Source organism: Tribolium madens, unplaced genomic scaffold (assembly GCF_015345945.1).
Source record: "Tribolium madens isolate multiple individuals breed KSU strain unplaced genomic scaffold, Tmad_KSU_1.1 Scaffold_97;HRSCAF=244;Tcas5.2_LG3a, whole genome shotgun sequence".
NCBI lineage: Eukaryota > Metazoa > Arthropoda > Insecta > Coleoptera > Tenebrionidae > Tribolium > Tribolium madens.
This window is the reverse complement of record NW_025401069.1, coordinates 4,195,098-4,222,953: the sequence shown is the minus strand read 5'-3', so window position 1 is coordinate 4,222,953 and position 27,856 is coordinate 4,195,098. Positions and strand designations below refer to the sequence as shown.

At 30.4% G+C, this 27,856-nt stretch overlaps 1 protein-coding gene and 1 long non-coding RNA gene across 20 annotated transcripts in view; one reads left to right on the top strand and one right to left on the bottom strand.

Moving 5' to 3' along the window:
* The window catches only part of LOC123014229 (glucose transporter type 1), a 115,430-nt gene that overhangs the window by 50,438 nt on the left and 37,136 nt on the right, over positions 1–27,856 (bottom strand). For 5 of the 19 annotated variants that reach the window (XM_044413217.1, XM_044413215.1, XM_044413231.1 and 2 more), the window contains exon 3: positions 10,664–10,807. Coding sequence is in view for 1 of the 19 variants with exons in the window: in XM_044413233.1 (XP_044269168.1) it covers positions 3,445–3,463 (19 nt within the window). In the remaining 18 variants the exon portion in view is untranslated. Of the gene's footprint in view, positions 1–3,444; positions 3,791–10,663; positions 10,808–27,856 lie in introns of those variants that run through there. The other 14 variants (XM_044413218.1, XM_044413214.1, XM_044413230.1 and 11 more) reach the window with 7 other exon arrangements.
* LOC123014235 lies at positions 13,115–14,062 on the top strand. Its single transcript, XR_006413310.1, has 2 exons — positions 13,115–13,738; positions 13,790–14,062. It is a non-coding gene; the product is annotated as an uncharacterized LOC123014235 (long non-coding RNA).

Here is a 27,856-nt window from a genome sequence, read left to right as displayed (position 1 = left end):
TGATGAAACATTCATAAATGGAACAGATAGATTGAACAGATAATAGAATTCAAAGAACTTGGATGCTTTCGGTAAATATTACAGGAGGTAATATCGAGAATCTATAAACGTTGTTTTTTACATTTCTAAAAAATCTGTTTTATTACACGGTAGCACAGCAGGTTGTCGTAAAATTAGAACATAAATATTTTTATAGGACGAATAGCATTTAAACAAGAAAACAGGTCATTGTGATACGTTTTGACAAAACTCAATACCGATTTTCACATAGGTATTTCTCTGGCTAAAGTATTTATGTTTAGTTAGAATGAAATATTATACTAATTTTAAGGTGCTTTTGATTTCATTTATTTATGTGTAAGTATGAGAGAATTATCTCAGTTAAGAGATCATGTTGATCTAAATGAAAACAACTTTTTCTAAAATATTCAAAAAATGAGAGGAGGTGTCAAAAAACAAAATTTGACCTAAATCTGTATAGGACAATTAAAATTAAATCTAAAATCAGTCAAACTTGCAACTTAAGTGCATTATACAGGGTGATTCACGAGGAATAATGAGCCTGACCAAATTCTTGATGCAACCTCTACATGAAACTTGAATGAATGCCTTCCGTAATTCCCATTTTAATACACCTATTATTGTGTTGACTGTTGGTATAATTTGCTAATTGCACAGATACGTTTAAGTGAAAATGTTTTAATATGGATGTTGTTAATTTTCACCTGAATAGAATTCGTGACTACAACTTTTCGATGATAGAAATCTTAAGTGTACTTTGCGTGAGTTAGGTAGTTGAAATAATTAAAGAATATCATTTATCTCTTCTTTAAACTTGTAAGAGTATTATATTAATTAGTTAAAACAATTTCTTCCTTAATTAGACATTTTAATGATTCTGTTATTTATAGCATTTTAAATGATTGTAGTGCAAAAAGCTGTTGTTTAACGATATCGGAAATTAAGATCAGTAATTATATGCTTTTTTGTTTTTATACACATGTATGTTAAGTTCCGTCTTTACTTTTCAAGTTTAAGCATGCGTGTGATTATTTAACTTTATCCACTTTTCATGTCAAAGCCGAGATAATTTTATGTTTTAAACTACATTTCCATGTAATCACAACTTTATCCCACAATCATTTTGTTATAAATTACACTTAATGAGTTTCAAGATCAAAATTTTGGATAGAAAAGTTTTGATAAACTTACCAGGTATTGCTTGAAATTTATTAGTCAATTCAGACTGTGCAGCAAGTTGACAAAGCTGAATTAATTAGATTAAACCAATCTGCCAAGCAAATTTAAATTTAATTAAAAAAGCATAAACTGCAATTAAACCACATTTAAACTTGTTAAAAATGTGAATGTATTTTATCTAGTGACATAAAAGTGTTAGCAAGTATTCGGATGAATATAATTAATTTCCTTATCTTGGAGGTTTATCAAAATCTTGCAAAAAATAACACTATGGTATTTAGTGCACGTACAAATTGCATTAATCAAGCTTTAATCGATACGAAAAGCATCATGTAACATCATGATAGTATGTGATGCAATGAAAATTTTTGTTGGTCTCAATGTCACAGGAAATTTCTGTGGGTAAGCTATTAGAAGAGGTCAGGATGTTGTCCACCGCAACAGACACAGGAATATCAGCTTGCCAACTGTTCCGATGATAATGTTAAAGTGATACTTTGTAATTAGGTAAAGAGGATAGTTTTCCTGTGAGGCTCAAACTTGCCGTTATAATCAGACCGTGCTTATGGTGGCGAGGGGTTAACGAGGAACTTTGTAATTTAAGCAATTAAAAGCTTACGACAGTTTGCACAATGTATTGGTCAGAATCGTTATATCTACAATATGCAACTTTTGTTACATGGTTCTTGATACCATATTACAGGCTCTCCTACAGGAATACGAAGGTTAGTGAATTTCTAGCTAAGGGGTCAATTTCTGCCTTCAAAAACCTTATAATCTACGTACAAACTTTAGACGTTTACTTAATTAGGTTATGAGTACCTAAATCAGAAGCTTCTAGTTTATCACTATGTAATAAAAATGTAATAAAATAATAAAGAAGTTGCCCGGTTCGTATGAGGTTTTAAACGTTTCAAACTACAATAAATAAAAAGTTTTGAGATAAAAAAAATTAAACTCCAAAATTCATTTAAAAGGCATTTCAGTCTTTTGAGAAATTGTAAAATGTAGACTTAACAAAGTAACAAATAACAACACTTAACAGTTGCCCGGTTCTTATGAGATTTTAAACGTTTCAAACTACAATAAATAAAAAGCTTTGAGATAAAAAAATTAAACTCCAAAATTCATTTGAAAGGCATTTCAGTCTTTTGAGAAATTTTAAAATGTAGACTTAACAAAGTAACAAATAACAACACTTAACAAAGTAATAAATAATACTTGTAATAAACAAGTGTTACAAACACTCTCAATGCTGTAGGTTCGACGAGTAGTTTGTGTTTATGACACAAGCTCCGCGAGTAAATAAATATTATTTCAACAAAAAAAATTTTGTTTTTTATTTATCTTTTTTAACCTTATTTCAACAGTATTACAATATTGTGGTATAGATAAATTTATAAATTCAGTTAATATACTAAAGCCAACTGTCTCGTGTTGTAGAAATTGTATTGTAGAAATTTAGTTTATCGCATCTTTAATTCAAGTATTTTTCGTTGTATATAATATAATATATATAAAATATATTTTGTGTTTGAAAACATACCAATAAATATATTATATACCTAAATATTGAAAAATATTTCTTCAGAAAGCAAGATAAATATTAAATTAACCGTACCATAACTAAAATATAAGTGACCTAAATTCTAATAATTTTTTAAATTTAAACATATACAATATAAAACTTAACCTTGTGGTGCAATATAAATAAACAGAAATGTTGATCAAATAACTTTCTCTCTACACACTACTGTCTACCAGTAAATACGAGTATGTGTATGTATGTTCAGTTTCTGTGCGAGAGAAGTTAAAGCCTACACCTAAATAAAAATTATGTGTATTAAAAATAGTTGGTAAATAAAATAAATAAAATCGTTTTTCATAAGCAACTTCATTGTCACAAAATTAAATCATTTTGGTTGGTTATCAAAAAATGTGGATATTTTAATCAGTGCTAATGATCTATAATTTTCTTTTGACGTAAACAATATCTATCTATATTTGATAACAATGTACCTAATTATGTTTGTCCAAGAACCGTAGAAAACAATATTTTTAATCAAGGCCAGATTTCCAATAATAATCGTCGTGTTAATAATACAGCTAAGACATGTGGTTCTGTAACTGGCAATAAAATAATTAGTAATCTCACTGTCAACAGATCACACATGTTAATTGAATTGGGAGAGTGGCATAGGTACATAATGTAAATGGGTATATGTTGAAATTTCTGCAGCTCACCTTCTCTGTCTTTAGGCATTAATTATTCACAAACATTGAACACAATTATTCTTGTTCACGACAACAAACACGACTGCTATTTAGTTCACTTCAGACACAGTTCAATGCACTTTATTATTTTAGCAACATCCGAACACAAACGCTTTCTACCTACGACTGCTGCAACAGACAACGTTGTCGCATTGAAAGATGATAACGAAAAGTACGCAAACAAGAAGGAAAACGAAACCGACACGTTATACAGGTGAACGGGCACTTTTGATTATGGAGATATCTTCAAGGTGAAGGTGATTTAGACAGGAATGTATGTGTGCTATAAAGATCATAGTATTATACATCACATTAATTGTTTGAAAATAATGAAGATATCTTCTCTTTAATATCAGCTTATTTCTGCTGAATGTAAAGTAGAGGTCTCTGTTCTCACAAGGTGATGAGAATAATTAATTATGTATAAATCATACTCCTACAAAGAAGAGTTAGACCAATCTTTCTCCAATTTCTCTTCTATAGATACTCTAGGTTGCCTATATTTCAGTGAACTATAAAATCGTATCTGGTATAACCAGGTCATCTAAAATTATGATTTTACTTCGGATATTTATAGAATAATTTTTTTTTAATAATTTTTTACGAGTGTATTATGGGATTAGGAATGAGTAAATTATTATATGGAATTTGTAGACGTTAGTACTTAGTAGATAATTATAAAAATATAAAACAATATTTTTTATGTCCATTTGTTGTCACTAGTGCAATGCTTTGGTATCACTTAATTAGGTACGATAAATTATACTATAATTATACATTTGTATATGTATGTATGTAGTGAGCGGCAAAATTATCGAATAATTTTATATTTTAAAACTGAAAATCTTTTGTTTTGACAAAAATGCTCGAACAGGTCAATTTTCTTTTTAAGAAAATACAAAATCCTCAATTTGATTTCAAATTCTATGTTTGTTTTTAGTTGATATTCAAACTTAAGTTTTTCAATTTTTGAATAATTTTTTTTTCGAAAACTTTATGTAATACATGGTGTTGTCAGTTCGACAATATAGTAAAAAAATAGTGGTTTCCATTTTAAAAAATGTCGATGAGATCATTACCCAAAAACCAAAAAGTGTAAAATTTTAAATCAAGTTGATAATTGTATACTTATGTTTTAAAAAGAAATTTGACCTGTTTGAGCGTTTTTGCCAAAACAAAATATTTTCAGGTTTAATAAGATTATTCCATAATTTTACCGCTCAGTGTATATTTATATTAATAGTTACTGTAAAGCCTATGATCTCCTTCCTGCCCATTGACATCTGTAAAAATAAAAACAAAACAAAATATGATGAGAAATTAGAAATTATTTTTATTAATTTTTTCCTTCTTTCTTTTTTTTTCTTTATCAGCTAAAATTCGCCTCGCAAATGTACTTATCTCCTATACCGAGTGAAAGTATGGAACAAAGCGTTTTTTAAACTAATAACTTTTTGAAAAAAATAATTAGTGCAGAGTAAGATCTAACGTACTATAAAAATGTAATCGTCTTTCAAAAATATAATTTTTCGAATTTTTTTTTAGTTTTCGAGTTTACCAACAAAATTTTTTTTTGTATGGCAACCTACTAGGTACTTAAAACAATTTTTTTAATTAAAGACTCAGAGCTAAAAATCATCTCTAATTAAATAAAATTGTTTTTTTTGTCGAGTTTATTTAAATAAATTGTTAAAGTTGCCTTTCGAGCTCATCACGAAGATTTTCCGAACTTCCGAACTTTCTTCTTCCGAAATCACCTCTATGTATCTGCATAAAAAACAGACTATTATTATTACCAAATGCTTGCAACAACCACTTCATTTAGTTCGTAAAATCTAAGTGCTGAGCTCGAAACGCAACTTTAAATATTTATTAAAAAAAACAGCTGGTTAATAAACAATTTTATCCACAATCACTCTATAAAAAACTTTATTCCACACTTTAGATGCGTATAAAGTACAACTTTATCCACTAGTGGAATAAAGTAACTTTATTCCACTGTTAGTAACCAGCGCACCGCGTAACAGCTTACTACGTTTAACCGAAAGCACATTTGGGCCTGTGATTGTGGATAAAACGTTATATTGCAGTCGTGTGTTAGTCGCGTTTTATCCACTTAAGAAAATTAACCGCTGGAACTGACGTTCTCGAGGTTAAACATTCTTGCGTGGATAAAACGCTATCTAACACACTCTTACAATAAATAACTATTATTTAATTAGAGATCATTTTTAGATCATAATTTTTAATTACAAAAATAGTCAGAGTGGGTTGTCTTAAAAAAAATTTTTTAAACTCGAAAACTAAAAAAAATTTCGAAAAATGTTTTTCCTAAAAAAACAATAATATTTTTATTTTACATACTTTGAAAAGTACTAATTATTTTTTTCGTAAAGAAATTTGTTTATGTAAAAATTGCTTGGTTCCATATTTTTTACCTACAAAAGTATTTGTCTGGATTTAATTTTCTTTCTTACTCATATCAACATTCAATTAGTTTAAAATTCCAGAAACTGTAAAATCATTGATTTCAAAGTATGTTCGGCAAAGCTTTAAGTTCTGAAGCAAATAATAAGTCGCTGATGTACTGCTTACTAACACTCGTTTATTACAAAAAATTATTCAATTATACAGATACAAATTCAATAAAGAAACGTAAATGTAAAACGTTGGTGATTCTGATAATAATAATCTGTTGATAATTATTCTTATTGTCTTGTTTTTTTTTAACTATTAAAATTATCATCAGTGACTTTTTCCAAAATTTTTATTTTTTTATATTTTTTATATTTTTATTAAAACCTAATTTTTTAATATTCTTTTGATCTTCATTTTTTAAGTAAGTTTTATTTTCAAGAAATTAATAAAACATCTGTTCTTGATATATACAGCTGTTGTAATTCTAAAACTATTTCTGGTGCTGGCTCGGCTTTAAATGAGCCCTTGTCCGAGAAAATTCGCGATGGCAACAGGGAGACATTATTCAGCCCCACAATGCGTTTTCTTTTTCATTTTGCTAATATTTTAATAATAGATGCGTTCCAGGCGTTCGTGTGTCATAATTCTTCGTGTTTCCCCAACAATCCTAATTCCGTTTAACCGCTCGGAAGATTTTCAAGTCATGCGTTCATGCAAGGCAAATTAAATTGACCACTTTTTGTCAGATAGTCCAGAGTAATGGCCCATGAAATCGGCCGTATGTCCATCACAAACGTGAAATTAACATAGAGGTGGTATGTATTGTCGCTATGTTTCAGCCATCTCGTTAGCATGCACAGGTTTTAATCTGTTTCGAATTAAACACGGGTGTCTCTGGAGAGTCACCGTCGATATTTGTTCCGAGCTCGAGGATGATGTCCGCCGACGTCGAGATTAATTTCGTCAGGCGGTGATAGCTTAATAAATTGAAAACGTTCGTGATACACGAAATTAAAATGCAAGGCACGACACCGCAATAATTGCATAAATGAAGACTATCTACTTAACGTTCCCCTCTACGGAAAATTGTTTGCTACCAAAACCACTTGTCTTCAGTCTAAACCCTTGGCAAATGTCATTATTATATTTAAAAAATCGAAAGTTGACCTAAATTACTTCAAGAAAAAGCAATTTTAAATCATTAATAAAGTTACTGTACAGATTAATTTCATTTATGTCAAATTACTAAATTGCCTTTTTATTAGATTGGACATAGATGTAAGTTGTTCAATATATTTCATACGTCAATGTCTTGCTTGCTGATATTATCTATCGATTTAATCAAAAACGTAGCTGAAAATTTTTAATGAATAGTAAGACCTAATCTTGCTGTCAAGACATGTATCTGCAATTCCTTCCACTTAAGAACCAATTAAAAGTTTTGAAATGTTCCGGTTATAAAAAGGAGCACTTATTCGATATGGATTTTCCGTGTGGATGTCTTGATTTGCATTCGTTGCGACGACGTGCATAGCGAATAGTAGAATCGAGCACCGAGAAAACTAACATTAGCATGCCGGTAGCATCGCGACGCTGATGCACGACGTAACGTCCGCCCTTTTCGGATGCTGCGCCGCCGATCCCACGTCAAATCGCAACAAATCGCCCCCATTCCCGATGAATTTACTATCAGGACGCAGGTTCGCTAAGCTATGTATAAATCTTTGCTACGCTCATCCATCTTAAAGAGCATAAGAAACTGTGCAGGAAATTCGCCGATCAGGCGATTTTCTCTGTCGAATAATTATGTAAATAAAAGCGTAACTCGATGAAAACTGTTGAGTTCTGATGTCTGTTCCGGACCGAAAAGGCTACGAGGTAGGCCATTATTTACCCGGAGAACCCGTACACAATTTATACATTGAAGTTAAAAACTGACAAATTGGTTATGGAAATATGCTCAATACTGACAGTAGTTCGAATTGGGATTTCTTTCTTATACTTTTGTTAGAAAATAAAAAACATGATAATTGGAAATATGGAGATAGACTAAAGTTGAGAGAGATGGATCAAAAATTTGCTCTAAAATTTTGATCGCAATTCCATTCCCATTTCAAAATACTTACTAATACTTTCTCTTGTACCATATACTTTAAAAACGTTTTAAATACAACGAAACAATTAAACAAATATTTTTGTGCGATTGAGCTCTATTTGATTGTTTACGACGTCTGCTTCCAAGACAGTAAGTTGTATTTACCTAAGTACTCAAAATCGTCGTCAAAGTATTTTGGCGATCTAGAACGGTAAGTAAAATTGTTAGATATTTTATTAAAAAAATAATAAAAATAAATTTCGCAAAAAATGTTATAACTATCACAAAAATGACTTACCGATCTCAGACAATAATTAGAGTCGCTGTTTCGCTCTTCCTCCAAACAATTGTCTTCAATCGGTAAAATGTCTTTTTAAGATACTGAATTGATAACTATCGTTTACATAGTTACAAACGAGTCCGATAGATAAAATTTACCGGCGTAGTCCGGTGTTGCTACCGCTCTAATACCGTAAATAGCTATTACTGTTCTTGATGCTTAATATTCTAGTTCCTACCTACTGTTCAAAAAATACATCTTTGCTACAATGTCTAGTAAATTGATAGTTCTCTACCACTACCAGATTTTATTTATTACTTTTTATTATATTATCCTTAACATATCATTAGTACATCAATTTTATATTGCTTAAAAATGTTGACTTTAATATGAAAATAAATGTAGCAATTTTATTCATTCCTAAATCTTTTAATTTTACTGTCTTTTGTTCTACATATTCTGCGCCAGTCTTTTTGTGTTGTAAACTGTAGGCATATTTTCATTAAAAATTGCAAAAAAGCTCTTAAAAAAGCACATGTTCTCAGTAAAAATTCCAATTTTTTAAGCGGTCTCTTACTAAAATCAATTAGGAAAAATAGCGCCATAGAATAAATATTTATATTAAGGGCTCATTTCTTTTTACAAGAAAGAGGCAGCCTGTAGCCTGTACATAATTATCATTGTGGTCACCACAATACCTAAATCAGAGGTAGGGTAAATATCAAATACGTTGTTTAAGGAAAATTAAAAATTTATCAATAGTATATTATATGAAGTTTGCCCTTGGCAAATTCGTGCCGATTTCTGAATGTGGCAACTTGGCACTGTGTAAACCAGGAAATTGGGAACCGCAACCTGGTTCAACAAAGCCTGTTCGAGCGCGACTCCTCGACAGTCGACACCACTCCACGTCAATGGGATGACACCGACAGCATAGGGCCGGTGTCAATTATTTGGACAGCAGTCAACTACTTTAACATGTTTGCCAAAACATTCCTGTCGATTAGCACACGACGGGTGCTCCGATTATGTTGCTGTTATAAGCACCTACTATTGCACTCCACCGGACGGGAAAAATACAATTTTTCACAAAACCGCAATCGTCGATGACATCAATAAACGACACACGTTGAAATTCATACATTTTTCTATACTCCTAAAAGTTGATTGCGGAAATTTAATTACTCTAATAAACTAATAATCCTGAAAAGGATGTATAGTGATAAAAAGATAATGTTCTTGGGTATTGAGTTAGTTGTATGTATATATGACATTGGAAATAACTTTAAATTTATATTTCTCCACCAGATATGCCAGTGGGACAGTGGTTGTAAACAACAATGGTTTAATATAGGGTTATGTATGCATAGACCTTTTGTAATTATTATCAAGACATATTTACATGGTCCAACAACATTGTTCAAACTTTATGGTGCTATAAGCGAAATGCTGATCCAACAAATCCTTTTATAGTCATAAACATGATAATAATATATGTACTTACTCTTTTTTTGTAAAAACCAAATTTTGTTCTATTTTTTTACATCAAAGTGACACAAAAATGTAAGTACATTTGTAATAAAATGAAACTTTCTCTTGTTGCACAATCTTATCACCTTTCAAAAACTTATCGTGAATTTCCTTCGACATCTTGCAAGTTTTAAAATTCAATTTTAAACTGGACTATGCAAGTTTAGAAGTTCCTCATTCGGCTTTGTCCTAAGGTGGAAAGTTCATGAGCAATCTATTTTAGTTTCAATTAAAAATATCATGTTTCGATTAGTGCTTAGGAATCAAACTATCGCCAGAGAATATCACTGACAAAATCACATAATGAAACAGCGTTATAGTTCAGAAATAAGAATTCTATAAAAAACTATAAAAATGTATGAAACTATATTCTATCGAATTAAATTTCTGATTAAAATGGCCTGGGTCTTTGAACCTAGGTGGTCAACATTGAATGAGACTAATTTGTGAAGTCTAATTTCTTTTCTTTTTACATTATTCAATATTGCCAACTTATTTTCAAAATTAGAAACCACATTATTTAGACAATTAATTAAAGACATGGTATTTTCGTTATTAATAAGAAAATGTAATAGTTTTATAACTCTTGAAATTAAGAAGATACTAAAACAGCCTTAACATTAAAAACTCTGGCATCGAAATCACTTGTTCAAATAAATCAAATAACAAGATTTCAGAGTTATTTCTTAAAAACAGCAAATGTAAACGTAAAAAAGAATAAAATATTGTTTTAAACACAATAATCAAATTTTATTATTTCAAGCATAAAAATAAATCAAAAACGTGAAAATCAATTTCAATTGATAACGTAAATAATTTTTCTGTTTTTGTGTAAACTTTGTGTAGTAACAAAAGTGCAAGCTCACCTGAACAATAGCACTAATACAGAAGTAGCAGAGATTAAGCTAGCAAATGTTCAGTCATCAATAACTGCTGTCATTCACAACCAAAACCATCACTTCTTGTTCACATTGGGCGTCACTTTCACTCGTGCAGCATTTCGTTTAAATCTGAAACAAAGATCACGTAATTAGTTTCTCTCCTCCACCGACACCTTCTCATTTTTGGCAAATTAAGAAGTTATTAAAGAGGTGGTGTGAAGACTCCGTCGGTTGATTAAAAACATCCAATAGAATCGGTATTGTTCAAACATCGTCCCGAGCGATACAAAAGATTCATCGAGTCGGAGAATCTTCGAGGATCATCTTCACCTGAAGGAGTCACTTAAAGTGTTTGATATTTGGTGTAGTATCAAGATTGGATGTGAAGCACAAAGAGTGGAGGATACGGTGCAGCATCGACGTGACGGTTCCGGTTCGAAAGCTCTCAAACCGGTAACATTCCCTAATTAAATTCTATCATGCAGGATCACTCACGGGATCAGATAGTTCATTTGCATTAACAAGTTAAAGGGAAGCTGTGCGACGCCTCGGTCGAACCGTGTCCATACGGTCTTCGGCCAATTACGCGGATGGGGATGTCTTTTTTCGACTGAATGAAATATGGACATTTGCAACAACCGAATGATGAATATGAAGAGGCCAGAAATGGCGCAACAAAATCATATTCGTTAAGTTTTTTCGACATACTTCGTTAATTATAAAAATTGATCGACGAAGTCGGTCGCATACCATGGTAATGCGAAAACAAGCTGATTAAATCATTTGGGCGAACAATAGCAAAATGCTGGCCAAAATTAATTAACAAAATCATTTCTCAACTTTCAATTTTAATACCGACTAGAAACTTTCTTCGGTACATTGTGCTAGAAAACAACCCCTGATTAATAAAAATTTAATTAAATAACTTTTAAAACTCAAGACAAAGCATCTTTGTTCACTCCTTGTCTATATAAATTATATAAAATTTTGTACCTTAATAGTGTTTATTCTAAAATATAACGAGACAATATCTATTGAAAACTTTCTGCTTACTATTCAGGTTGCAGTAGCTAATAAAACAGCTCATTTAAGTTACTGCAACAGTTTACGTTGTTCAACTTGTATTAAAACACCAACAAATTATTATTTAAAAATATGTATTTCTTATCTGTTTTATGGTTTTATGCGTTTGATAAAAATCCATACAAAAAAAAACTGTATGAAACTTGTCAATTGAGTCAAACCTCATAATAGTCATAATAAAAACTAATTCAAAATAATTTATTGTTTTATAAATACACATTGTTTATTGAAAGAAAAATCATTCATGAATAGTTATTCACCTAAATAGTTTGACTAAGAACGATTAAAAAAAGATTATAATCAATTCATCTATAAAAAAATGAATAATTTATAATAACTTGATGCATTCGTGTTGTAATACAACAAAAAACGATTTAAAAAAGTTGGTTTTACTACTATTTTTATAATTTAAAGCTCTACCAGATTCCAAAAAAACACCCATTATTTTGTAAATTTATAAAACACTTCATGAAGGATTTTTATAAATGATCTTGTCTGCTGTGGTTTTATTATAAATCTTACAATATTAAATAATAAAGAATTAGAACTACTTTAGAGAATACTTAATTACAATCAAAATTTAATATTGTGATTAATTTGACGTTTTGCAATAAAAATTGCAATTTAATCCAAATTTAATTTGTAATTTTCTTTTTACAATCAACTTTAAATAAGTAAAAATACTTTTGAGTATACAACTGATAAATTAACTATTTTCAGCAAATTTATATTATGAAGCTTAGAAAAGCTCACTTATTAGCTGTTTTCGTTTACAGGGTAAAAACTGTCCCTTAAATAAATGAATTAAAAGCTTTAGTAAAACTCAAGTTTATTAATAAATAATATTTGAAAATTAACCTAAAAAATACCTAGTTACTAAATGTATTTAGTTTTCATCGTAAGTTAATAACAGTCATTTATATTACAATTCCGAAAAGTAAGATTTTGCTGAATAAATACGCAAATACAAAAAACAGTAGTTAGACCAATTCTGGAAGCTTACGAGTCCATTGAGGAAGTTCTACAAAAACATGTACAAAACGTTACACCTGCTAAACATTTAAACATAGACTCTAAAACAGCCGCTTAAAATTATTCCACATAAATGTCGCCAACCGTGGCAAAATTCTCTGGAAAAAAAAATTTCGTTTTTCAATTTATAAAATGATATAAAGCGGCAAAATAGAAAAAATAGTATAAAGCACTTGTTGCAGAAGGTTCTTCAAGCACTCATTTGTTCCTCAACTCGCCGCTACGCGGCTCATTTGGAATTTCAAATTTGTGATTGAAGATACCTTCTGCAACATACTATTTCATGTACGTAGTTGGCTTTCCTTTGGCAGTTTATTTTTCCAGCAAAATCGTGTCGTCAAATAAACAAAATGTAAAGCAGTCAGTATTATTCAAAGATGGGATATTCATAGAGAAATTACCTCTCTATAATGCTTTGGCAAAATATTTATCAATTGCAATTCAAATAACTGTTATTGAAGCAAACAACAATAGAGATGGGAATTCGGAGCGAGAACGGGATTGGGAAGGAGATTAAGGAAAGTCGGGTAACGGGAAGTGGGATGCCAAGGTCCCGGAAGCAAGGGATGTGTGACCTAATTCAGGAAAATAGTTCCGTCGCCGTCGCTACAGGGCGCAGGAGAGTTATGTGGTCTTATGACAGCATCGGTGACGTTTGCACATCATAGATATCACCACGAGACGCCTCCGACCGCCATATTGATTCTTCTGATGCCACACCAAACGACACTTTACCCCAAATTCAGATAACTTGTGCTTCTCCTCCAGGAGGAAAAAGCTTGCAGATAAATTAACTTTGTAGATTAGCTCCAATTTTGAAACATAGTTTAATACAGTGTTAGGTTCGAGTGTTGGCGAAAAGTGGCATTTTCTAGATGAATTTCCTTCAGTGGTCACATTAGCATGGACATATTTCTAATGGAATATTCATATTCCACTTAACAGGTAGCCAGATGGCATACGTTCATTCATTATGGAACCGTTTTTGGCTTCAAGGACCATTTAATGCATATGGATATCTTACACTTCATGCCTGCCTTCAACCGCAGCTCGCACACAAATCACCAAAATTATTATCCGAGAATCAATTCGCTCTGCATATGCTGGACGATAACGACAGACCAAAAACTCAAAATTTAGTGACCACGCAATCAAATGCAGATGATTTCTGCAATTGATTTTGCATTTACAATTGTATCTCCAAATAATTATATGATTTTTGTTTTTTTTTTTGACCATTTTTCTTAGCAAATAAACAGTGAGATGCCATGTCCTGATTTATTCCTTTATAAAAGCGATTGCGATTAAAACGATGGTAAGTTTTTGTGCGTTTGAGAGGCGGGACAGATTGTGATGGCTTTCGATATATCTTCAGTGCTTTTAAACAAGAAAAATAAAGTTTCCACCAGCAGTCAACATCCCGACATGCGATCGCCGATCTTTACCGCTTGAGTAATGCTCGTCACAAGCACTTGCTACACGTATATTTTTATTTTACATGTTATATTTTGATGGTGGTCGTAAAAGCTCTCGATGTGTATGTATGCAGGTACTTCAATTTCATATATAATACTTTGTTGGCGGCTATGCTGACATCCTACAGAATCGAATTTGATTTACATGTTTAATCGATAAATCTTTATTGTGTGCATCTACGTTTGTCCGGAAATCGCTGTAATTTATGATGCACCAAACGCCGGGGTTTTTATAATCTAATATTCCATGGCTAGGAAGAACGATTAAACGTCCTATCGTTATTTTACAGATATTGCATTACCTCAAACGTCGTTGAATAAATAGACATAGCTTAAAAAAACATATTTTAAATAAATACAAATAAAATATGTATTACGTTTTAACATATAATATATTGCTTTTCTTATAATGAAATATTTGAATACTTTAAAATAAAATAATAAAAACTGTAGAACCAGCTTTGTTATTGGTAATTAATAGATATCAAATCTGATTTTGATAGTAAATTTCTGTATCCTCGTGGCCAATTTATGTTGTGTCTGTTAGTACGTACACACTATAGGTAAAAAACTAACATCCTTATTTCTATTTTAAAGTTTTATTTCCCTGTCAAGAGTGTCAAGTATAACGAAACGTAATAAGACGCAAATTTTCCGTCACACTATACAAACAATAACAACAATAGAGAGCACAAAACACATAAAGGTCACACACATAAAACATTTTCATTAAAAATTGGAATTAACCAATTTGGCTACATTTTTGAATAAATTTAAAGTGTAAAATAATTGGATTTTCATTATATTATAATTATATTATAAACGGACCAATCACATCAATGCATTGAATTTTTGAATAAATTTAAAAATCTTAATTGATTGTTTTTTTTTACATTATTATAATGGCCGAAGTTAAACTGCTCAATCACAATCCTTACGCCTTTTACTACAATCCTTATGTAAATTCATTAATAATTTTTATTTTAGAGAGTGCGGTATTTGCTAACAAATATGTCGAAAACTGTTTGCGATACAAAAAATTCAATAAAACTGTATTGCCGAAAATTTCAAAAGCTTTAATTTTGTACATACAAAAATTAAAAAGCCCAACTTTTGATTTCAGAGTTTCAAAAATCTGGTCTATTTTAGCGCGGAGAAAATATTTTAACAGCAGTTAAAAATTCATTCCATAAATTTTTCGTTTTTAAAAATACAACCTTTTGCTGTAAAAACCTAAATATGTTAAATATCATAGGCAATGATTCACGTCCATTCACCTAATTTTTAAGACTTTAATAAGCTTAAAAAAATTAAATACTCAATTTTCTGTTTCTAATGATCACTAAATTTTTCTTTTGTCGTCGCTATAAAATTAAAAGGTAGCCGTCACAACTATATAATTATTATTTGTTAAAACGTTAGTGGTAGTAATTTTCGTAATAAATGGATTCATCAATTAGGGACTTGAACTAACGACTTAGCGTTGATGATCTAGCTCTGACTAATAAATAATAATAGAGCATTGTTCCTTAAAAATGCTTTACCATTAAAAAAAACTAATGATTCTTGGGTGTGGTTTGGTTGTTGATCGTTGTTGGACATACAATCGCGTTAAATATGAGTTCTGTTTAACCATTTTTAAAACGTCCACGTTAAATCTGAAAACAAACAAGAGCAATTCCAGGTGTCTCTATAAACCGTGTAGTACAGACACTAAAACTGTCAGTCGCAGTAAATATTTATATTAGCGGTAAAATTCTAGAACAGAGTCACCACCATCAACGTTGGAATCACGTCCATATCTAATCCCGAAGCTGAAACTCGGCCGTAACGACAAACTTTTCCTTCAACTTCCACATTCACTCTGGAAAACGGTGCTTTATTTATTCCCTCCAAGAAACTGTTTTTAAATGCATTCGCATTATTTTTTCCGAATTAAATTTACTTCGTCGACCACCCTCGACTCAATAATCTCGAAATTGAAAAGAAAATCAAGCTTGCACAAAATAATTATTTGCATAATCGGAATTTACATAAATATACTGAATATTCAGAAGAGACGTGGTGCCATTAATGCTGGCGTTGCTAACGAGAACTTCTGCTATAAAATGCATAGCTATTAATTTGTGTGAGTTAAAAACTATCCATTATAAAATATAATATTTAAATTTCAAGGGAAATATTAATTTCGACTGAATTGTTGGCAGTTGCGAGTTTGGAGCTTAATCAAGAGTTAATTTATTTACGTTCTGTGGATTGACATTATAACAACATTGGCGGATAGTGGACGCTAATACGTATTCGAAACCAGCAATGTTGCTACGTAAAGCTCTCTGACCTTTGTACCAAAGCAGCTTACAGATTTTATCTCGGATTAATGTTGTATGCACGGATGCACAGCTCAATATTGATCGCGTTATTTATGCCGATTCTCGCGTTATTCAAAGTGACGATATCAAAAATAACTCCAAGGTTCAAGGCGCTCAGCCCTAGTTTATTCAACATAATCACATATTGCACATGTTTACAATCACTGAGTATTTCAAAATGGAAACAATAATTTGTATATACGGACAAAAACTACGATAAAAACTCAAATAAAAATAAACAAATCTGTGTAACATAGACTACATTCATCTAATAATGTGTTTTATTAGAAGTTGAGACAAAGATATACTTAATTAAAAAAACACAAACCGTAATTATTATTATTACAATGAATTTATTATTTAATTGCTATTTTGTTTTTTCTGTCGTGTTCCATATTTTTTTCTGTATGAAATAGGGGAATCTCTTACAGTCATTTTATGAAAAATAAGGTGTATAATGTTATATACGACCATGAATAAAAAGTATGGAACCATGTTTTTTGCCTAAACTATTTATTTTTTGAAAAAACTAATTGATGAATAATAAAGTACTATAAAAAGGTGATGTTTTATCAAAAAAAAATCGAAATTTTCTTTTGTTTTTGAGTTCTACAAAATTTTAATTTTTTTAATTCACTATAAAACCATTTTTTTCATGGTCAGCTTACAAACTATTATCTACTTTATATTTAATTTTTTCAAACAAAAATTTTACATAAATTTGCAATTTTGACAAAAAAATCGTCTAACTCAAAAACAAAACAAAATTTTGTTCTCAAAATACAATCGCATTTTTTATATTTCTTTAATTTATATTAACTATTATTTTCTGGATGCAAGTGGTTAAAAAAAAACTGCTTGGACTGCTTGGAAAATTGCTTGAACTTTATGTTTAGCCTGTATAATTATTTCAATTAAAAAAAATGTACAGCAATTGGCTGTGAATATTTAAAGTTTCTGATGATTGTTCAGAATGTAAAAAAAAAGACACGTGTGTCGTGTGTTTGATTTTATTTGTGTCAAAAATGTTCTCGGGTCTGCTCTATAAAATATGAATAACTAGATAGTAAAAAGCAAGAGAGATTTGGTTTTATTACCAAAGAATGAAAAATCCTCCAAGCGAATGTAAAATTAAAAATAATTTAAGTTAACTAAGAATATAAAATGTCTCGTCTCGTTTTACTCGTTAAATGAAACACAAAATCAGCTGTTAAAAATAACATCAAAATAAATACAGTAATTTTCGTTAAAAATGTTTCAACCTAAAAATAAAACTCGAAATTTTTTATGCAAAAAAGTAGCGCAGTCGTTGAAAAACTAGAATTAAAATATATATTACATAAAAATAACGTATTACCAAATCTGGGAAACATAGATACCTGTTACCGATTTTATTATTTTTATAACCACATTTTAGTGTTTTACATGATGACGAATATTCAATAACAGAAATATAAGCACTAAAAAATTCCTCAAATTGGAATTAGATACACATTTTTTACCGCTCGGTTTGACAGGATTGTTTTATTTTGTTTATTTTGCATTAAAATGTTATGTGCGTGCATTCATTTTATTTTGATAAATTGTTTAGTTTACCTGATATATTTTGTGCTCCGTCACGATCAACCCATTTAATATTGTATATAAACTACATTTTTTACATATTTTTGAGAGATTTGTAGCGTACTGTTTAATCATATCAGCACAAATGCTAGATTATATCTGACTTTTCTCAATATTTGAATATTTTTATAATTAATAATAACAAAGATTTGGAGCAGAAACATGGCTCTCAAAACTTTTATAAAAATGATAAAGAACAAAAAACTTAATTTTCTATATTTATAGGTAAGAACAAGAAAATAATTAACATTTTCATTCAGTTTTAATTTTATGTGGTTTTCCCTCAAAACTGAATGCAATAATCGACTAGAATATTTCCCTCATAAGTGTGTAATTCATCACCGGTGCCAACAACTCCCAACTCGTTTTCCTGTTTATTCAAAAAATTCCTCCGGAAAGCGCAAAACCGCCCGTACCCAATGTCCGTTGATGTGTGGTCGATATTGAGGCGGTGGCTGACCGGAGACAGGAAATTGCATTACTTGGCCGTGTTGGGCTAGGCGAACAATCATCAGTCTCACGGACATGCACACATCATACATACTACATAGAACTACACGAAACACATTACTCAGGCTGTTCTCAGCCGACGGCGCCGCCTCCACCTACGGACGCTGTCACACCACTCAACCTATTTACGTCACGTACGAAACACGTCGCATGCAAGAATGCAATGAAAACGTCATAACTTGCTGCAACGATCAAATTATTGTGCCGTTTTCCTGCCAAATTGAGGTCGGAAACGGTTCAGGGACGACAATAGCGTGCGTGAAAATAGACCATGGACCCGTCATCATCTGTCAAACTTTTTGAGTAAATTTGTTACTTCTGCTACTACGCCTACGGCCTCTCACCGATTTTTTCTATTAATAAAATCAGATTTTTTGAAGATATTGCGACGTTTGCCAGGGGCGGACTGACAGGGGTGCCACAGCACACCGGGTCCTCGTGTCTTACAGGGCCCCTATACGTATATTTATTAACTTATTATGACAAGAGCCCAATCAAATAAGATTAATTTTACATTTTTTTAAATAAACTTTCCACAATGCAGGAGAAGGTTGTACATAATTTGAAATTACATAGAGCTGATTCCATAAAGTGCTGAACCACGTTTTTCGCCGAAGCTAAGTGTGTTTGTTTGTAGGGATTAAAAATATAGCCAAAACAAATTCGGCAAAATTAAACCAAGTCTATAATTTTAATGATTTTAGTTCAGTTTTATTTATACGGTCCTAAGCGTATGTAAGAAAAATCCGAGTGGTTTTATACAAGATATCGTTTTTACTTAAATTTATATGTTGGCATAACTAATGGAAAAATCTAAATATAAATACTTACAAGGTTATACAAAATGATTTTCGTTTAGTCGCCTATGGATTTTCCATTTAAAATAAAAAATGCCAATTTAAAAAATATTGAATTTAATTAACTGTAGGATGCATAACGTGGGTATTTTGTACCAAAATTTCTTTTTCATTTTTACTCATAATTTTATAAGATTATAGTTAGGCCTTCTTTATAATGTTCTTAACATAATAGTTAAAGTTATATTTTACAAAGATTGTAATTTACAGAATAAAAAAATATTTTGAGTAATTACACATAACCCAGGTGTTTAAACGTATTCAAACTTTGTCTGATTTTCAAGTCAGTTTTAAATTTAAAATCAATTGCATAAACAGACCAACAAGCAACACAACAGTAAAAAATTACCAACCAAAAAAAGGGTTTTATATGCCCAACAAAAGAAAACCGCAAATGCAACCTAGGGTGTGTACAAGTAGCGAACCTATGTGTATAGATATAAAAATAACGAATGTTAATAAAACGTTTGTTTAAATAAACAATTATTATTTTAACAATAATACAACTTGATAATTCAAATCTCGGTGGTCAAAATAACGTCAAAATGCTCTAGATTTTTTTTTTATTTCGATTGACGGCTGTCACTGTTGACAGATCTATCTGGTTCAAAAATAATCGATCGGCACAGGATAATTTACATGTAAAAAAATTCCATGTAGACGACTAGATAAAAATCATTTTGAAACACGCTGTATAAACTTGGTGCACAGAAACGAAAAGAAACAAAAGAAAATTACAAGCAGCTCTGGACACGTTCATCAAAAAATGTTTTTTCGTTTATTAAATCGTCATGATCTCAACTGAACGTGACGTTACATCCTCAGTAAAGGAAATAATTAATGAATTTGGAAAAAGTAATGCACTTCTGCAAAAAAAATATATATTGCATTAAGTAGTAAGTTTTTGTACATATTTTATTTCATTATTGGGCCCTCATTTCAATTTAGAACCCCATGAAAAAATTTGCCAGTCCGCCACTGACGTTTGCACAAAAAATGTAAATTGCTTTCAATGCCGATGGCTTTTTTTATCATTTATTTTGCGGAGCTTTAACATTCTTCCCACCAGTATACAAAGTGCAATTTCCAAAAAATATCCACTAGAAACAGTAAGGAAAGATGTTTACTGTAGACTTACCAGCACCTGAAATATAATATTAAAGAATTGAAAAATCTAGTAAAAGACAAAATTGATTCAAAAGACTAGTTTTTTTTAAATTTTGTGTCGAGTGTTGTAAAAATCTACATTTCACAATTATTTAAGTTTAATTTTATTAAAGGAAATGGTGTCCCGTAACAAATGTGTAAGTAGGAAAATGAAAAAAATTATGACATCTAATAATGTTATGCACCCCAAAATAACTGAGGGTCTGTTCGACCTTGCAGATAACATTATGCAAATGACAAAAAAATCTGTTTCAGTAGTATTATGATTGTAAAAGAGTTTTTGCTCTTCCTGAATGCAACAATAAGGAAAGTGTTTGTTCAATTATTGATTACATTGTTCTCTGACATTAAAATTAAGTTGGCAACATTAAATAATATAATAGAGTGACTGTGGTTTTTGTGGTTTTTATTGTCAAGTAAAAAAATAGGTAAATAAATAGGTAGGCCACAAATTTGAAGTCTCAATTTGGTAACTTAAAGCACCCTGATATCAAAAGCTAAAAAATACTAATAATTCAGTGTTTAATTAAATTTAGTTCAATTTAATTTTAAAATCGCTGTCTACTTGAAGAAAGTGAAAGGACACCATTAACTAGTTTTTACTTAAATTTTCTTTATTTAAGTTTAAAAACCCCAAATGTGTGTTGATAAAATTATTTGTAAATGTTTAAAAAAGATTCATCCATGATGCCTGATTCCTACTACCACCAAAACTGTATCTCTCCTCCCGTCTTGTCAGGAAATGGCCATAAATCACTTTCTGTCTTTCGCTGGCAGGCAGCGTCGCGGCCGCCCTTCGTCGGAGCCCCGGGCTATTTATAGACGTACCTGGTGTCGAAACGGCCGTTAGTGGGGGCAGCGGTTGAGAGGCCGAAGGCCCAGTTCTTGAGAGTAGAGCAATGTCAGTGTCGGCGCGTGTGTGTGTGTGTATATGTGTGGCGTCTGCCAGAATGGCAGAGTGCCGGCGGACTATTGATCTGCAGGCCCCGGCCCCAGCAGCCAGCTCGGCCCCGCCCGTCTTAAATACATGACACATGCCCGCCTTGTTAACACCGGTCTGCACGTGCACGGCCTAACGATCATCCCGAGGACGACGAGAGGACCCAAGACAGGGCACAAGCCTCCAGATTATCCAAACCGAGCGCTTCAACGAATTTATGCCGACGAATTGGCGTGTTTGCGGAAAATAACGTTTCACTTAACGAAAAGATTGGAGGTTCGGAGACGAAAACTTTTGTTCTATGAGAGAAAAAGAAATAGATTGTAGATGAGATGGAGGATTGACACCTGTCGTAAATTATCAAATCATTTGAAAACGTCTTGTTGATATTACGTAAAATAAAATGATAAAAAGTTTGCTGCTGAGTAATCATGTACTGACATAATTGGCTAAAAAATATAACATGATCATTTAGGACTGCTTAAGTTGGCTACAGATTTGAAGGTAGTTTTGTTAAAAATTTGTAATACTGCAACTGGATACCGTTTTGCTTGGCAAATACTTGCCGTACAACCTCTCAAGATTGTTTAATATTGTTGCTAATTAAAGCATACTACAATGGTTTCCTTTTAAAATTAGATTGCCAACATTGCCAACAGATTCATTCATTTTTGATCACTTTGTAGAAAAACACCTTGTAGAACAGTAGTTTTTGTTACAAGACTAAATATGTTACCTCAAAAACTCTCTGAATATTATAAAAACTGTTGTTTTGAAATTTGTGGAAAATTTAGAAACAAATTTGAAATTAAGATAAAATTTTGTGGAACTAAAATTCAATAAAAAAGTTTATACTTGTTATTAAACATTTATAAACAGTAATAAATGATTAATATTTTATTGTATTTTAAAGAAATTCAGTTATAGTCTATCTATTCAAAAACCTTGATTATCAAATATTAATTTGTTATTTTGGTGGATGCGCCGGGATAAAATGTTTGCTTAGATATTTTTTCTTTTTGTATATTTTTTAAAACAATTATTTTTTTAATTTTTGTTGTAATTTAATTTTAAGTAAATAAACTTTGTGCCTTCAAATAAATTTTTAATTAAAAGTAGCCTGTGGAACACATACAGACTGGAATAAAATTCATAATTTGAAGCGATTTTTGTAAAAAATCCTGAAACAGGTCGATTTTTATTTTTCCTTAACAAATATGGTTATTGTTTCTCTGCTTTCTGAAATACACAACGACCTATAACTTTTTTTTCAAATGTAAAATAATAATAATGTGAAATAAATCCACACGTGACTTTGTCACTTGTGAACTTAACCTTTTCACTCGTAGATAAACAATCTTTATCGTCGTGTATAACACAACACTTTTTTCTTTATAGGACTTTAAGTTTAAGAAAAAAAAATAAGATTTCAAAAAAAATTACAATTTTTGGCATTTCTCAATACGAAACATCATATTATTTTTAACAAATTTAAGGCAAGTTTAAGCGTTGTTGAGTATAATTCAAAGAATAAAATATTGTATTCAACTCGTTTGTGTGTAAATCGGACACATTATTCCACCTCGTGAATGATAAAATTTATCAATTTAAATGATTAAAATAAGTTAGAACATTTTATCTACCCTTGCTGTTAAAGTAGTACTTTATCTACTCAGAAGAGTTGATAAAGAAATAGTTTAACATGTGCTATAGAAAAAAAATAATTTTTATAATCAAATAAAAATCTAGTAATAAATATGTATTTACTGTTATGTAGAAATAACAATTTTGTCCTTAATAAAAAGATATTATTTCAAATTTTTTTTCATAGTTTTAGCTTTAGTGCGTCAACTGCCTGAGTCAATTTAATTTAAGAGTAGTCAACCAGTGACGCTCCTTAAACAATCTAGTTCGTTTAAAGAGTGGCTTACACTGTCCGATTATTGCCCAAATGACTCTAGGAAGTAGACGTATTAAAAGTGAAATAACTGTACCTAACCTTAATTATCAAATCTTAAGCTCAATATTAAAATTTTCCAGATGTCAGTGAAAAGAAGGCAAACTTTTTCGACATCAATAACAACTTTAAAAATTTTAATACGAATATTTCAGAGATCATTGCTTGCACCATTCTAGTATCAAAAGTATGTATAATCTTTTGCAACAGATAGCGAAAATTTTAAAAGTTTTTGTTTTAAAGATTCTGTCAATTTTGATAAAATAGTTTTTAAAAATTGTAGCAAAATTTATCATTTTCAAAGTAGTTCTATAGATTTTTTCGTGATAAATTGGACCTTTTTCAATATACTAAAAACATTAAAATCTATAAAACAGGCCTATATCACAGATGTTTAATGTGTTTTGTTACGTCGGTAACATTAGCTAGCGCACTTATAATTAATTGTTATCTGACGATTTTGCGCATGTTATAGTTTGTAGTTGTTGTGCACGGATTTTTGCTGTGTAAAAGATTTAGAATAATTCAAAAATTACTAAATGAACATTAATTGTTGTAATTTTAAATTTGCACTTATTACATCAATATACAGTTTTTTTCATGCAAATATTCTGATAAAAAAAATAATTAAACAATATATAATGCAACAATATATAAACAATAATATAATGCACAAATATATTTTTCATTATTAGTACAATCATCGTTATTTCGAAAATATGCTCTTAAAAATTATCTTCTAATACATGTTTTAACCTTTAAGTAATCATTTTTGACATGAATTAAATCAGCATTTTTTCTTAAAAAAAAATATGTAATTGTTAATCAATATCTGACGAAAACTTCCGAAGTAATTTGTAATAACTTGAAACCTTCACGCACAAGTAACTAAGCACTAAGCAATAAAAGTTGTATAAGCACAAACTAAATGCGGAAAATTATAGGTAGGTATCAACTTAAACACTAAATCATTTTTTCTTTGAAACACTAATCCCTTAAGAATATCAAACTATATCTATTTTTTACACAGAATACTAATGTCTTTTTTACATGAAAATGGGGAACGTGAAAACATATTACCTTTAATAGGAGCCATTGTGTTACAACCACTTCTATCCACAAATAACATAAGAAAATTGCATTTTTCTCCACCTTATACGTATTGTAGTTTAACATGCAAAGACTTTTAAATAACTGCAACGAAACTTTTACGCCATTAAAGCAGATTATTCATCCATACGCCCTCAACTACTTTGATGTATTCTGTTTAAATATGTGTATTTGAAAATAAGCTCCCTGTGGCATTTTTTATTAAAACCTCCCAACAAATCTCATTGTATCGAAGCGAATGCGAAATTAGTACCTGTTTTAATAAACACGACTAAAAATACCAACAATAGAGTCATCATGAATTTTAATCGAAGTACCACCGAACCTATTATATCTTTTCAGTTGAGAGAATTTTGAAAATAATGTAATACACTCGCACTACGCTGTATACATTAATTTTACAGGTTAATTAATACACAAAACCTCTATTAGGACGCTCATGTTTATTCAACGTTACTAAATTCACACAAACTCTCTGTTTTCCGTTAGGAATTCCTCTCTCCGACAAACTTCCACTCATTTTTGTACCCACATGCAAATAGAAACGTTCGACCCGTTATTGACATTCGATAACACAAAACTTGTATATCTATAAAGGTAGCCTCGCGTGAGACACGTATGGATAAGGTTGAAAAAAAGCATAATGAGAATCTCTTTCATAAACTGATTTATTACTCAAAATGCTTTTAAATTGTATTGTAACATGCATGATACCTGTATTGTTAAGATCAAATTTTCCAACTCCAAGAAGATAACACCCTAATCAATAAAGCAAAATTTTTTAAAGTAAGATGCATTTTTATCTTAAATGAATTTATTAAAGTTTATCCGGTTAAGAAAAGAAATCTGTCGTAGGGTACAGGTATTAAAGCTGGTGTCTTTCTTCGATCCTCTTGTTCGTAAAGTAAGAGGGAGAGGTTATGGGAATTAATTACCCTTATTTTATGCAAAATAGTTTTAGTGCCTGTGTAATTCCTGTAGAATACTAAAGAGCACTTCACATAATAAATTGAGTGGCTTCATCTGGCCAAGGCCCGGGTTATATACCTTGAGGGGATTTCATTAAGATAAATGCCGGTGATCAGAAGCAAATTTAATCAGTATTGATACTCTAATTCGGATTAACTTGCCATAATTACTTGTCAACTTGGTACACTTTCAATTTCATGTCTGCTGAGTGTATTATCTCCGCCAGAAACACTTCTTTCAAAATTTTCAATTCTGTTAAGTAATTTATTATTATTCTGTCCTGTAACATTAGTTCTAATCGTTTCTGAAAAAAACGTTTAGTAAGTAAAATTAATTACTGTTTCTAATAATATAATCTTTTTTTTATTTTATTTTGATTTTACTTTTGTTTCGTTTTAAAGTTGAAATAAATATATAGCTCTTTCAAAGAAACAAATACTCTATCATTATTTGTGGTAATTCAGTGCTATTTCTACCGAGTTTCAGAAAAATATAATTTCATTGCAGTTAAGTGTAACGACTGGAAACCATCTGGATCATCATATAGCGTAAAGCAACATGGTCCAATTAGGTTACTTCGTGTAAGATCCAATTCAATTGTAGCTTGCTTTGACGTAATATAAATGTTACAAGCCGTGGGTTATAGATGGTTGAGTAGAAATTCTCTTAGCCACAAACAGCATATCAATCACCAGCTGTGATCACGAATAACTTATTTGCCTAAAACAGATTTATGCAAACGTACATTTAATTAAAATTAATGTTAAATAAATTGCAAACGCATCAACACTGTTATAATATAAAGTGAGAAACAAAAAAAAAAGGAAGAAAGATGTATTTTTACAGCGGATTGTAAAAAAAAACATCCCCCAATGAAGTTGTTTGTCAAAGCACTGGCTGCATATGTCAGCACTCGCTTTCACTTTTCCATTTGCTTCTACCTTCACGATGCTTTATTTAGTTTAGTACTATTTTTAGACAAAGCGAAAATATTTCTAAATAATAAAATCAGTTTTTGTTACTGCAATTAACAATATCTTACCGTTAACTTATAAATAATAAAGAAACGATTTACCAGGTTAGAATTGTTCACAAGAGCATTGTGAAAAGCATTTTTCTCGCAGCGTTAGTTCACATGGAAAATCAAAAATAAGGCAATCATTTTTCTAGTAGTGATTTTTTCGAATTGAACATAAAAAATCACTTTAATTAAATTACAAATTTAAAGTTTAATTTTAACTAGATTATTTCGATTTTTTTCTGCACTTCTTAGTATCCAAAAATAAAATAACGCACACTACCTTCCCAAACACTTAATCTTTTTTTTAAACACAACGCCTTTCAACCACAAAGTAGATGAGAATTATAACTATAACAGTTTTTAAAAAAGCGTTTGGTGCTTGGAAAGATAGTATGTGTTATTTTATTTCATTTTGTACATTTAGTGTTGAACAAATAGGTTTTACTTGGAAACTAATTTATAACGAAATGCTTTTAACGGACATTTTTCTACCAAATTCCAATAACAAAAGATTAAAAGTCTGTTTGTGAAACAAAACTGGTTTTAAAAAGTTAATATGAACACTAACAACAATAAGTTTTGTGACACAATAAAAATGTAATAATTCATTAAAAAATAATTAGTTGATATTCGATAAATCCACACTTCTCTTCATCAATTTTTTGTAATGTTACAACTCTATACCATTTATTATAATATCAACTTATAGCTAGAGTTTTATACAGTTTAAAAATCGAAGTCGTAGTTTAACAGACATAAAAACATTTGTTCTGCCATTTTGGCAAATTTGACAAATTTCTTTATATCAGTTTCTAAATTTAGTAAAATTACCTTAGCCAATATTATTGTTGGAAAAAATTTAGAAACAACACAACTTTTATAGTTTAAAAATTTTCTTGTCTTAACAGCTATAAATAACAAAATATAAAATTTTCCCAACAATAAAAGATATGAACTTGTCATTTTGTTAAATAAATAGTATCACAGCGTGTCTATTTTTAAGAAATCTAATACATTAATCATTTTATATTTTTTATTCAAACAAGATATAAAAAATGTTTGTTA